The 13,534-nt window shown below is 62.2% G+C and overlaps 1 protein-coding gene and 1 long non-coding RNA gene across 2 annotated transcripts; one reads left to right on the top strand and one right to left on the bottom strand.

The window, feature by feature from the left end:
* Nucleotides 1-2,205: 2,205 nt before the first annotated feature.
* LOC309675717 lies at nucleotides 2,206-3,062 on the top strand. Its single transcript, XR_014269524.1, has 3 exons — nucleotides 2,206-2,233; nucleotides 2,515-2,555; nucleotides 2,812-3,062. It is a non-coding gene; the product is annotated as an uncharacterized lncRNA (long non-coding RNA).
* An 839-nt stretch (nucleotides 3,063-3,901) lies between these two features.
* On the bottom strand, nucleotides 3,902-12,803 carry LOC309675913 (chloride intracellular channel protein 2-like). Its single transcript, XM_082488339.1, has 6 exons — nucleotides 12,606-12,803; nucleotides 7,949-8,058; nucleotides 7,411-7,536; nucleotides 6,324-6,430; nucleotides 5,753-5,934; nucleotides 3,902-5,545 (listed from the first exon to the last, which is right to left on the bottom strand). The coding sequence occupies exons 1-6, from the start codon at nucleotides 12,660-12,662 to the stop codon at nucleotides 5,384-5,386; spliced, it is 744 nt and encodes a 247-aa protein (XP_082344465.1). The 5' UTR covers nucleotides 12,663-12,803; the 3' UTR covers nucleotides 3,902-5,383.
* Between the last annotated feature and the right edge of the window lie 731 nt (nucleotides 12,804-13,534).

The following is a 13,534-nucleotide window of genomic DNA, read 5'->3' as shown; positions in this document are numbered from 1 at the left end:
CTGTGGGGGCGGTGAGCCCCCGGCGCAGGGTGCCCCGAGGAGCTGTGGCTGCCCCATCCCTGGGGGTGTTCAAGGCCGGGATGGACAGGGCTTGGGGCGACCTGGGCTGGTGGGAGGTGTCCCTGCCTGGGGCAGGGGGTGGAACTAGGTGATCTTTAAGGTCCCTTCCAACCCAAACCATTCTGTGATTCTATGATTGTTAGGAGTAGTGTATGCCCAGCGGGGTTAAACCCATTCCTAGTGTGACCAGGTTGGACAAGAGAAGACCATTCTGTACCCAAGGGACTGCTTTGGCTGTTGTGATCTGCAGAGAGCAGAGTTTGGGTGACGTGTCCAGCTACTCTGGGATGACAGACAACGTTGCCCTGGGCGTCAGCCAGCCTCCCTCAAAACAAAGCATCCTTCTAGACTGGATATCCCTCTGACACCTTACCTGGAGATGAGGGAATTGCAGCTCACGTGCGGACGAGTGGTGTGCAATGGGTGGTCTGGGATGGGCTGAGCTCTGCTCATGGTCACAGGGCTGATACAAGCCTCGAGACTGGGTGCTGCTCCGCCGCCAAGTGCTGGTACCGACCAGCGGGGTAAGCACCAGTTTAGACCCTCTGGGCTTCCTGATGCTGGAGAAAAAGTCACTCGGGCAGAGCTTGAGCCCTGAAGGGGAGCATGACCCCAGCCCTGCGATGCGCCTGCGCAGCCCCTGCGAGCGGCCCCGGCACGGCACGCTGCCCGCTGCTTCTGGGAAGGGAGCCGGCACGAGGGCTCCTCTTGTCGCTCGCTGACTCACGGGGACTTCCAGAGCTTCAGCAGCTCAGCCGCGTGCCCGAGGGAAAGGAAATACAAGGCCAAGTGCTTGGGATTGTGCAGCGCCCAGAGCTTGGTGGGACCTTGCTGGCGGCTGTGCACAGGCAGGCACTGGGGGAGGGATGGGTCGCAGGGTGAGATGCTGGAAAGCCCCGGACACACCAGCTGGTTTCCAGTTAAACACAGTCAGACAGTGAGGGACTCGTTGCCTTAGCCGTAGCCATGTGCCTGACATTTGTTTTTGTGGTGACCTTAGACTACCCTTCCCTCAGAGCATGGCAGATCTGCCGTGGGACCGACGCACCCCAGCAAGATTTCGGGATAACAGGGGTCTGGACTTAACCCTTCGCAGCTCCCACTGGTGCCGCAGCCTGGCTAAGTGAGGCCGGGAAGGGGAGCTGCGGAGCTGCCCTCAGAAGGGTCTTTTGTGTCAGGGAGTACGCCGGTGGCTAATGGGGACCTTCGCCGCCGGCCTGTTGCAGTTATGCAGGCAGCAGAAGTCGTTTGCCCCGGCTTTTGGCACTGTCTCCCATAGCATCCTCATAGATGGGATGACAAAGTCCAGGATAGATAAGTGGGCAGTGAGGTGGGTTGAAAACCGGCTGAATAGAGGGCTGTGGTCTGCGGCACAAAGCCCAGTCACCAGTGGTGCATCCCACGGGTCGGTACTGGGGACGGCTCTGCTTAGCATCTTCATTAGTGACCTAGACGATGGGACACAGTGCACCCTCAGCAAGTTTGCAGTTGACGCAAAGCTGAGAGGAGTGGCTGATAATGCCAGAGGGTCGTGCTGCCATCCTGAGGGACCTGGGCAGGCTGGAGACATGGGCTGAGAGGGACCTTGTGCAGTTCAGCAAGAAGTGCTGAGTCCTGCCCCTGGGGAGGAACAACCCCAGGCACCAGGACATGCCAAGGCTGTCCTGGACAACACCACATTGACCGTGAGCCAGCAACATGTCCTTGTGGCAAAGGTGGCCAACAGTGTCCTGGGCTTCATGAGGAGGAGCATCACCGCAGGTGGAGGGGATCCTTCCCCTCTGCCCAGCGCTACTGAGGCCACACCTGCAGTGCCGTGGCCAGCGTTTTGACTCCTAGCCCAGGCTGGCACACATGGCCAGACGAGGAGACGCATTCTAGTCCCTCTCAAACAACCTGCCTGTCATTCACGGGGTCTGAGACCTTGCTCAGGCTCTGCGTCCCATCACCCAAGGAACAAGCGCACCTCGAATGAGCCGCTTTGTCCTTGTCACTGTCTCCCCATTCAACCCAGACCTCATGCCAACAGATTTTAACCTGGCTGACGGTGCAGTTGGCTTCGTGGCTGACAGCAAGCCTCTAGCAGGACTCCAGCCATCCAGGAACCTGGACCAGGCTCTGCCTGCACCGGGGGAAGGAGCGAGCCACGACCAGAAAGCAGCTCGTGGCAAGGGTGAGTCCCAGCGCTCACGGTGACCTGGACCCGAGGATGGGGCTGGTGTAGGGGCACGCATGGAGGGCGGCAGGCACTAGGGTGCTCTTGAAGAGGTGAAGGGTTGCATCCAGGACAAAGGGGTGCTGCAGGTTAGGTGCCCCCAGGGGAGCATGTAGAGAAGCAGGTGATGGTGCTGTGTTACCTCTCCTTCTGACATATCTTCCCTTGGCTCCTGACCCCACACTGGACCCATAGCCCCTGCATGCTCATGGCATTTCATTTTTATTTTTTTTTCCCAGGAAATAAAAACACTCTCCAGGAGGATGTCTCTGACCACTCGGTGAGTGGGGGTGCCTCTCTGGCCTAGGGGATGGCAGCCCAGGGAGACGCCGCTGTGCAGGAGACTCCCATGGGCCAAGTCCCTACGAGGCCCCAGCAAACCCCATCCCCGTTGGCCAGTAAATGGGGACTGAGACAGTCCCGCTCGGGTACCGACACTGCTTCCCTGCCTGGTCCAGCAGTGAGGGGAAGGGGGTTGGGGGCTGGTTTTACCAGATGGGCACTGCACAAGCGATGGGGCTGCTGTGCCACGGCAGGTGGAAGACCTTGATACAGTCCTCTGGAAGATGGTGGCAGTGGGTGACTTCCAGAGCCAGGGATTTACCCAGTCAGACCAGGACCCTCAGCAACCCCGCAAGAGAGGTGAGTGCCCAGCTCCCAACGGGTCCTGGGACCCGAACCACCACTGACCTGCAGAGGCCATGGCAAGCAGGGGCTGGGCTTCGGGTGGAGGATGCTCATGACTTGGGGTAGAGGATGCTCATGACTTGGGGTGGAGGGTGCCCATGGTTTGGGGTAGAGGGTGCCCATGGTCTGGACTAAGGCATTCAGCTCCCAGGCTGTGCTCCTAGAACTGACTTCAAAGCCGAAGGAGAGCCTGGGAGAAGAGATGGATATCTCCCTTCCTTTAAACTTTTCAGCTGTAGCTAAGCACTGCTGCAGCCCCTCACGTGGGTGTCTTTTCCTTTTTCTCCCAGCATGCTTCTGGAAATACTGTGTCAACAAATGAGGGGTACGGGAGGAGCTCTGCCTGCCGCCTGCCTGCCAGCCCGCTCCCTGCCACCGCTATCCCAGGGCCTCCTGGTGGCCCCATCCACGCGTGACCCCACACCGCGCTGTGGGCTGCTTTGCACAGAGCTTTGACAGGTCCCCGGTCCCTTGTGGGGAAAAGGGCAGAGGGTCTGCAGCAGAGGAGGGGTGTCATGGGGTAGGGGGAGAGTCCCATGAGGATCCGGGTGCAGAACAGCGTTTCTGCTGTACCAGGGGACCTCCAGGGCCCATGACAAGGCAGAGCTGCCACCAGGAGCTGAATAAACCCCTCACACTGGAGCAGAGTCCTGTGGTTACTCCATCGCCACACTGTGCAGGGTCCCGCATCTTCCCACCGCCGCGTGTGCGGTCTGGGCGGACCGCAGAGCACGTGCTCCGGGGAGGGGACATCTCTCCTGCGGGCAGGGCAGGAGCTGCCACGTGCACCCAGTGTTCCAGGGCAGCAGAGACTGGGGGCTACAGCTTCACTTATGCCAAGTCTCAAAAGGGTTTCCAGCGCTGGGAAGCCCCCTCCACCCCCTGCAGCACCCTCCGTGCCGGCGGCCGTGGCCCGTGCACTGACAGCACACAAGCGAGGCATATTAAAATATAGTTTATTGCTGTTCTTACTTTAAAAAACCCCAACAAACCAAAATCCATTAATAACAAAACCCGTCCCCAAACCCAGTGCTATCAGAGGCAGGCTTGCGAGGACACAGCTTTTAGTGCAAAGAGGGAAGTGGCAGTGAGGGCTGGAGGGGGGTCTGCCGCCGCCGTGTCCCCGCAGGACCCCCCACGCTCACTGTACAGTATTTTTCCGCCCGCGGGGGTTGGCTGGGGGGGGCTGGCTGAACTCGCAGGCACAGGCAGGAGCCCTTGGGGGAGCTGGGGGCATGGGACGGGGGAGGATGGGATGTCACAGCTGTGCAGAGCGGCTTTGACTCCTCTTGCACCAGCGGCACTGGACAGGAAGGCACAAGGCTGAGCCAGGGGGCACCAAACCTGCCCACGTATCTCCTGCAGACACAGCGCTTTGCAAAGCAGCTTTTGCGTGCTCTCTTAGGCTGCCCGGTACTGCGGTGTGGAAACCAGAAGGGTGCCCTACCCCGTGCCATCTCCCAGTCAGGCACCTGAAGTGTTGGTGGGGACCGGGGAGGGGTGGTGGAGCTGGAGCTGCACATGGCTGCACCTCCTGCAGTGTCCTGCGAGGCAGGGAGAGGTTTCTTCGCTCACAGGAGCCAGGCAGGACCTCGCAGGCAGCAGCACGTGGCCCTGGGTGCTGGCACGCGTGGGAGGGATGCCCTGACCCTCAGCCCTCCATCCTCAGCCCTTCACCAGCCCCCGCACCCCTCCTTCCCCCCAACAGCAGGTCCTGGCACTTTCCCGCCAGGCATCATCCCCACCCCCATTCTAATGGGGATTTAATGCACGTTACAGCTCTCTAGCAGTGAGAACAGTTTGTCACTGCAATAAACTACCGGGGCAAAGCCTTTCGGTGGCTTCAGGTGGAGCCTGGATGCCTTGGTGGCCAAGAGGGCTTGCTCAAACGCAGGCTGCGGGGTGCTGTGCAGAAGGGCGAATTCAAACAGCTCCATCCCAGGCGATGCGCTGGGAGCCCGGGATGGCTCTTCCCGAGCGTACGGGATGACTGGGACCGCGCAGCGCTGGCAGAGCAGAGCGGCTCCAGCAGCAGATGGGGCGGCAAGGCTGGTCCGGCTGTCCGGGGGGTCTCAGCTCTTCCATCCAAGCACCGCTGTGGAAGGCTAGTGCTCGGCTTTTCCCACGACGCGTGGTCACAGGCCGAGACCCGTTTTCGGGGAGCAGGGATGCAGTAGCCACCGCAGCCAGGCAGGGACAAGTCCGTAGAGGCGGTCAGCGCTGACGGCGCCGGGGCTGCAGCCGGCGGAGGAGGAGGGAGCAGCAGGGGGCTGGGAAGCAAGGCACTATTTCTGAAAGGCGGGGGGCAGCGCTGCTGTATACCCCCTCCAGTCCCTCCCTCATCCGGGGTTTGGTTGTGTCAGGACTGCGGAGGTGGGGGGCTCGGCCGGGGCAGTGCTGCCGGCGCACCCCGCAGCCGGGTTAGGTCATCTTCCTGGCGACGCTGGCGTAGGTGTGCTCTATCTCCTCGTCCGCGGGACACGTGTGGCTGAACTCATCGCAGGCATAGGCGTTGTTGAGGTAGCGCCAGACGCCTGTCATGTCCGCTGGGATCTCGAAGTCGCGGTACCTTTTGGCTGCGATCTAGGGAGGCGAGAGGAGGAGGAGGCTGAGACTTCCCAGACCTGGGGAAGATTCGCTCTCTGGCTTCGGGGGAGGGGGGGGGGGGGTGGGGGGGGTGGATGACGACAAACACAGGACCCCCAGCCCCCTGTTTGCATCCCCCCCACCCTGTCACCCCTCCCTTGGAGTGGGCGCCCCCACCCCGGCCCTGGGAGCCGGTGCCATTACCTTGATGATGTGCAGTTTGGGCAGGAGGTTGCAATCAGCCAACGTCAGGTGGTCTCCATCCAGGAATTTCCTCTTGGAGACAGTGATGTCCTCCACGCTGTCCTGGTCAATCTCCTCGGGGAGAGGCGTGTTTAGGTAGACATCCAGGCGCTGAAACTCCCGCAGCAGGGCCTTCTCGAAATCTGGGCGGGCAGGGAGATGAGTGCGCTTAGCCCGGTGCCGGGGGTGCCCGAGCCTCTCCCAGGCTTCCCACCCAGGGACCACACTGGTGGTGCGCAGCGCTGGACCCCGGCCAGCGTCTCTGCTCCCAGGGGGTCCCAGCAGCATCACCCCCATGCTCCCCTCCAGGACCCGCTCTCCCCAGCGCCGGCACCCGGGGCCGTCTGCCCCGTGGAGCACAGGACTGCCTTCCCCCGTCCTGCCCGCTCCTCCGCCCGCCAAGGAGGCTTTGGTGGGGAAGGCAGCAGGAACCCTAACCTGGTACCTCGATTTGCCCACAAGACGAAAGCATCTCTCCCCCAGCCCCAGCATGGCCGATCACAGCCCCACAGCCCCCACCCGCATTTCTTACTGATATTCGCTTCCTTGCGCGGGTTCTTGATGTACGCCGAGAACTTGGCAAAGATGTCGCTCCCCACGTCGAAGGACTCCTTGTACTTGGGGCTCAGGTGCGGATACCTTTAAAGAGACACACGTGTGAGCACAGGCAAGGATGGAGGCAGAGGTTCAGCTGCGTTATCCCCTGGGCCGCGGTGCCCAGGGCTGGTACTGGAGCACACAGTGATGTTCAGCTGGTTGTGGGAGAACGGTGACGCTTTAAATTACTGCAGCTGCCACCCTGGGAGCTGTATGATCTCGGGTGTTTGCTACAGGGGAAAATCACAGCGCAGGCACTCCATGCTTTGGGGACACTGGTGGCAGCAGAGCCCCCATGCAGAGGACACGGGAGGGGTGCGGGGAAGCCCGGGGCTCCTGTGACTTCCTCAGGAACAGTCTCTTGTCTGCTGAGGCGTCCCAGGGCGCACCGCGAGGGCAGACGCGTCCTAGGAGGCAGATGACGAATGCATTTGAAGCTTCCTCTTTTGGATGCAGCAGAGGGGGACATTGCAGCTGCACAGGGCACGGGGGGGCCGGCAGGGCAGGCACAAGCTCGGGGGGTCCGCTCCCCCCGCAGCCCCCGGGCCAGCTGCGCCGCTGCATTCCAGCAATGGCATTCGCTCGGGCTCAGCTGAGCGCCCGGGACAGGAGCGGGCACAGGGGGTCTCGGTTCCCCCTCTGCCTCGACACCGACTGCCGCGGGCAACAGCAAACCCCCCGCTCCCAGGGGGTCCCTGCGCCCGCGGGGCCCTCCCCACGCTCTCCCCCCCAGCCCTGCCTGTGCCAAGGGACTGGTGCGTTTCCTCCCATTGTTTTCCATCCTCGCCCGTCCCCGTCCCCTCGCAGCCCAACCCACCGCCTTCCCCGGGGGACGCAGCCCCTCAGCATCGCAACCCCTGACTGCGCCGAGCACAGCGCAGGGCGCTGGGTGGGCAGCCAGCCCCCTCCCCGAGCTGCTCTCGGGCACCTCCTGCCTCGGTTTCCCAACCTGCCGAGCCGTACGCAATGCTGCGGCGTGCCCGCCGGGCCCCAAAAGGGGGAAGGAGCGACATTGCAATTACATGGGTGGGCCCAGGGTCTGCTCCAGGAACTCCTCGATCTTAATGAAGTCCGTTTTCAGCTCCTTGTTGAACAGCAAGAAGGGCGGGTTGGTGCCCGGCGCCAAATCCTTCAACTCTTCGGGTTTCCTGTGGTGGAGAAAAACAGCGGGCTCAGAGCCTGTCTGCACCCACCAGCCGCCCCGGGGCCAAGGGACGAGGCCGAGGTGGTGTGTGGGAGCGGGGCGGGACCGGGAGCATCCCCATGTGTGCGCTCTGCTGGGTCTGGGGGGGCTGAGAAGTGCCCCCCAGCCTCTCGGTCTGCCCTGTGGTGCCTCGGACTCGACAGGGCAGGGGGTCCCTGTGCCCTGCACGCGTTGGCACGCGGCTGGAACTCCGTGCTGGCCCACCCCCTGCACCCCAGGGCGAGACGGGCAGTGTGCGGGCAGGGACGGTCACCCCGTCCCTCTCGCGGTGGCGCGCTGGCAGCGGTGCGGGTGGGAGGGAGGAAAGCGCTGACGGGGGGAGCCGAGCACAGGGCTGGGCCACGGTGCTGTCTCACCTGGTCATGTCCACTGTAGTGACGTTGAACTTGACCCCTTTGAGCCACAGCACCATGAAGAGGCGCTGGCAGAAGGGGCAGTTTCCGATGTTTTCTCCATCCAGACCAGCCTGCCGGGAAAGCAGAGACACGAGGACTTAACCCATCGTCTGGGCTCGCCCAGCCCAGAGGAGATGCCTGGAGGTGAAGAGCCACCAGAGCCCATCTCGGGAGGAAGGCACGCGGAGGGCTTGCCCCGGCAGCCCGGCGTTGCATGCGGCAGGGGGTCCCTGCTCGGCTGTAGGATCCCCTCCCCGAGGCGTGACCCTGCTGCCACTGGAAAGCATCGGAGAGCGTCCTCAGGATGTCCGGGGTCGGGTCCTTCCCAGAAATGTGAGATAAAGCCGGGAGGAAGAGGAGAAGGAGTCAGGGGAAGGAGGTGGAGGGTGATTGCTGATGGATGGGGAGGAAGGGAGGGCCCGCTTGGCTGGGAGACCAGGCTGGAGCGGGCGGCGAGAAGGGAAATGTGCTCATGTTTGCCAGGAAAAGAGCAGTTTGTTTTCGTGAGCTGTTAGTGTCTGCCTCCGGTTTTGTGTGCATTTAACGAACCCAGGCATGACTTCCCCGGGCTGATGAGGGCCAAGAACCACCCAAGCAGGATCCTCGGCCTCGGGGAGGAGACGGGGCGGGGGGTGTGCAGAGGTGGGCTCGCGCTGGCCTCCCACCCAGCATCGGTGGGCAACGGGGCCACACGTCAGCTGCTAAAGCTTGGATCATGTGCAGACAGGCCCTTTCAACCCCTCCGCATGGGCACAGCCACGGCGCCCCAGCACTCAGGGGGCTGCTCTGTCACCAGGATGGGGTCAAACGGCAATGGGGACACGGGAAAGCCAGGAGCTTGGACAACCTGCCCGAGTCCCAGCAGGGCTTCCTCATCTCACCCAGATGATGCCCATTCAGCAATCCCAGGGAAAGCAGCAGCAGGTGGAGGGAAGCTCGTTTCCTCGCTATGTAGCAGCTGAAAATATCCTTTGCAAAAAGGACTGAAACTCCTTATGAGGAGTTTGGCCAGGAGGAGTGGGGCAGGTTCCCCCCAGCGCATGAAAACTGGCACGGCTGCTGCTCAGAGAGGGAAGTTGCGCTGTGGTATGAGGGGTAAAATGGCTCACAGGAAACTCGACTTCTTTTAAGAGAATTAACTGGTTCCTCAGCTGCACGTGAACCATAGTCCTCCGGCGCGTGTGGCAGCCCTGCCGCTGCAGGGAGGAGCCGCACGGCTCACACCAGCTCCTTCACGGAAGGATGCTGCTCCGCGGAGCCGCTTGTGTCGGCGCGTGAGCCCCGGTGGGACGGCTTGTGCCCTGCGGCTCTGCACCAAGCCTTGATATCAGTGGGTGAGCTGAAGTCCAGAGGCTAAGCAGGAGGGTGATGAGATTTGGGAGGATCTGGTGGTGCACAAGTCAAATAGCAGCAGTAACACCCAGAGTTGGCAGCTGGAGGTGGCTCCAGAGCGCACACCTCACTGGGGCCCCAAAGACAGGATGGCTGAGGATGCTTCACTAGCGGAAGGTGCAGAGACCTGTGCCTGGCTCTCCTGGGCTGGAGGTAAGTGCTGTGAATCACCTGGTGCCCAGAAAGCTGTGGACTCTGGAGTGCTCAGCTTCTCCAGGAGAGACACACCAGCCTCAAGTTCACCCTAAGGGAGAGATAAACTGATCAAAACAAAACCCCTGCGCTCTGAGTGGTCAGCTGGAGGTGACGGTCTGCTTTTCCACTATGCCAACACCTTTTAGTCCTTCCAGAGGAACAAAAATTGCTTTTAATCAGTATTTCCTATGCTCAGCTGTCATGAAATGATGCTCCTGAGAAAGGAAACGGGAATTGAGAAATGTGTTGATTCTCTGGGGTATACCCAGAAGTGAAGCTGAATTCACTCGTGAGGCTTTTTTCCTGGCTATCAACAAGAAATGCTGCTGGGTAGCCGCTGCTCAGTGTCCCGTGTCAGCGTCTTTGGTAAAGGGTGAACCGGTGTATGGGATGTCCCGGGAGGGAGCAGGAGGGGAGTCAGAAAACAGCCACGAGGGCTCCCCGTTGGCATGAGGGCAGAGCATCTCGGCTCCCCTTCCCCTCTCCGTCACCACTGGCACCTACAAGCCAAAACTAATGCCATCCTTTGGAGCATCTCCAACACCAACAGCTCTGGTGGAGCCGCACGAGGGGCACCGGTGGAGATGGAGGGGACGGTTGGTGGGTGGGATGTCCCTTCCTGGGGCTGCTCTGGACTCAGGCTGTGCTGCTCCGTGCTGGCCTCTGAGCAGCCCAGGCTGGGTTTCCCCCTCACCTTTTAAAAACAGAGAACTGGGGAATTTTGGACCAGAGTGAAAGGAAAATCAGGATGGCCTTTGCGGGAGGAAGAAAAAAAAAATTAAGCCAGGCCCATCCAAGGATGCTCAGAGCCAAATCCTTATCTGGAGGAAGCGGAGAGCAGCTCCACCAGCGCCCGGGTGCTGCTGGGGGGGGCACCGGGCTCTGGCATGGCCCTGCTGGCAGCCGGGAGCGATGGGGAGAGCCCTCCAGGGCAGCCCAGGGGCAAGGGGCTTGGGGAGACTCGTAGCCACGTGCCCTCCCTCCCCTGCAGAAGCCACGCAGCACGGCGGGGAAGTCATCGCTCTTCACTTCCTTCTTCCCCTGCTCTCCCCGGGCTGCGGCGGGCACTGGGGCGGGGGGTGCAGTGACTTTCCTCACTCTTTTCCCCTCTGGATGGTGGAGGAACCCAGCGTGGGCGAGCACAGCATCTCCAGGGAGGTGCAGGGGTTTAGCCCCAACTCTCCGAGGCCTCACGGGGCTGCATGAGGCATTAAAACCCCAAAGTTACTGAGCAGTTCCTGTGGTTTCCCCCTCAGCATGAAACGAGTGGGAGGAGGGAGCAGCTCTGCATGCCTGGGGCACTGCTAAGTGCTCGACACCCACCAGGACCTGCCCACGGACCCTACAGCCACCCCGAAAGCCGGGACGCAGCCTCAGGGGCAGCTAAATGCTTTGTGGGGCTGAGGGCCCCCCCCAGCCGGTGGGATGATGCTCTCACTGGGGCCACGACAGGGTGAGGCATTGTCAGCCCTTTGGGCACCGTCCGCCCCAGCCCGAAGGTGATGCAGGAGCTGCTTCGCATCCTCCCCATCCTCACCAAGTGAACGTCAGCATTTCCCAATGTGAAAGCCGGGCAGGGGCAGCGTGACGGAGCACCAGCTCCCCCCGTGATTTACGGCTATCGCGGGTCACACCCTGTCCCCGGGCAGACCCCGGCCCCAGAGAGGTGCGAGGTGCCGCTGGCACGTCAGGGTGCCTGTCTGCAGCCAGGAGCTGCCGTGGTTTCAGTACAACTGGGTCCTGAATGGTGGGAGAAGGAGGCACAGCATGATGCAAAATTGAATTTGTCTGTTAACAGGCAAGACAGAAGGGTTTTTTCGCGCTAAATTAAGGCATAGGGGAAGTCCTGACGACGCTGCTGCTTTGTTTTCTGTTTCCCTTCCCTCTGAAAACCCCCTTGAACGTGCTGCCGCCATTGCAGTCACCTCATGTCTCGTTTTCCTTTTCTCCCCAGCCATCCCGGGGAAGAAGTGGAGCCAAGAAGGGAATTCAGGACCCGAATAACTTTCACCACAAAAATACACTTGCCTGGATTCAGCTCAGCCGAGCTCGGTGCCTGGCAAGCACCGCCGTGGCCACAGTTTTGGCAAAGGGATGGGGGAGATCCTTCCTGCGAAGGCTCAGATAATCCTTTCCCACACCTATTTCCAACTACGACCCGAGCAAGGAGCTGCGCGATTCCCGGCACTGCCGAGTGCCTGCGCCAGGGACGCCGCTGCCTCCGGCCAGGCACCGCGGTCCTTTGGGGCACCGAGCTGCCCGAGGAGGAGAGGAGTGAAGCCAGCGGGGCTGAGCGGCTGCGGGGAAACCGCCCTTAAAACCTCGACGTGGAGGCACAGGGAGGCATCTCTCTCCCTGGCCACTGTCACTTGACAGCGTGTCCCGGGGCCCCGCTGGCATCGCTGCTGGCATACACAGTTACCAGCCGACTGTTTCGGCTCCTCTCTTTCCACACCCCACATGTCCGCTGCAGATATTTAAAACTCAAGTGTTAAAATGTTCCAGGGGAAGTGTTTGGAAAGGAAAAAAAAAGACATTTCCAGCCAATAATCCCCCCGGGCGGCTCTGCGAAGCCGCCCCATCCCGCCCACACGCGGGCACCCGCGACGGCTCCCCGAGCCCGCTGCGCTCTCTTTCGCAACGCCGGCTCGCAGGAGCGGCTGAAGTGGCTGCTCTCAGCCCTTCCGCTTGCTGTTCCCAGGCTGCAGCTTGTCTTATCTGGGTTTCGAGAGCCACTTGTGTGCCCACTCCTTCGTTACACCAGCTGCCAGCAGCGCCGTTGCCCCGGGGTACGCGACCACCACGATACCAGGGCATCTCCTAGGATGCTGGGCGTGACACCCCTCCGGTCCCCTGCGCCACCACCCGCCCGGTCCCCTCCTCTGAGCACTCGCTTCGCCAGCGATCCCAAACTTGGTACCCATCTCCAGCCTCCCAAAACATGAAGACACCCACGAATTTCCACCGCCTCCACCCAGCTGGAGCCTGGTGAGGTTGAGCCCACGGAGCAATCGTGTCCCCTGAGACCCACCTTCACAAACAGCTCGATCTCAGGCTCCTTGGTGGCGTTGTGCTGCCGACTCTCCATCCCGGCAGCGTGGGGAGGGACCGCCGGCCGCTCACTGCTGTGGTGAGTTGGTCCGTCCTTTGTGGAGCTCCGACAGGAGAGGCTTTCGGAGGGCTGGCAGCTCAAGCACCTCGGCTGCGCTCGCGCCCCGCGGAGGGCTGGGGCTTGCCCTTTCCTTCCTTTTGAAGCGGGGAGGAGCGATGGGGTTTGTGCCGGGACCTGACGGCGGGGAGGGGGAAGCTGCGGGGCCTCCCAGCCGTGACTCAGCACGGGTCTATCTGGACGCGTTCACGGGTCCCCTTCCAGTCTATCGCACCCGCCCAGGCGCTGCTCCGCTGCCTCCGAGCAGCGGGCTGGTGGCCCAGGCGGCCGCGGAACCGCTGCCGTCACCTCCCGGCTGGGAGCATGGAGGGGGGGGCGGTTTGCAGAGGGAGCATCTCGCCTGCTGCTCCCTGTGCTGCTGCAGTCCGGTCTTGCCCCTTCGCCATCCTCCCACCCTTGCGCCCGGACACCGGTGCCCCGGGGATCGGCTGCTTCTTTATCTCTTTTGGGGTGAACCACCATGACCTTCCCGACACCTTCCCCCTCCTGCTGCAGCACCACCATGGGTCCAGCTCCTCTCCCTCCCACCGCCCCGGGGGTCCCCCCAGGCGGGCTCCTCCAAGCAGCCCCGTGCCGTGAGGAGCGGGGTCTGCAGGGGGGAGGGTGCCGGGGAGCCGAGCGGGGCAGCATGGCCGCCTGCCACCGGCTCCTCGCTGCCGGCCGAGCGCTGCTGGGGCGCAGACCTTGGGCGGGAAGGATTGCAAAACGGCCAAGGAGGGAAAGCAAAGTGGCTGGAGCGTGTCGGGGTGCAGCAGGGAACCCCGGAGCGCCGCTGGCAGCAGCCCAGCCGG

Source organism: Vanellus vanellus (genome assembly GCF_965231255.1).
Source record: "Vanellus vanellus genome assembly, chromosome: 10".
Classification (NCBI taxonomy): Eukaryota; Metazoa; Chordata; class Aves; order Charadriiformes; family Charadriidae; genus Vanellus; species Vanellus vanellus.
This window is presented reverse-complemented; position numbering and strand designations above follow the sequence as displayed.

Bases quoted from the DNA above. Each gene is read 5' to 3' on its own strand.
- LOC309675913 (XM_082488339.1), bottom strand. From the start codon at position 12,662: ATGGAGAGTCGGCAGCACAACGCCACCAAGGAGCCTGAGATCGAGCTG. The intron at 8,059-12,605 runs GTGGGTCTCAGG...CTTTCCCGGCAG, and splicing joins AGATCGAGCTGTTTGTGAAG to GCTGGTCTGGATGGAGAAAA. The intron at 7,537-7,948 runs GTGAGACAGCAC...TCTCCACCACAG, and splicing joins ACTACAGTGGACATGACCAG to GAAACCCGAAGAGTTGAAGG.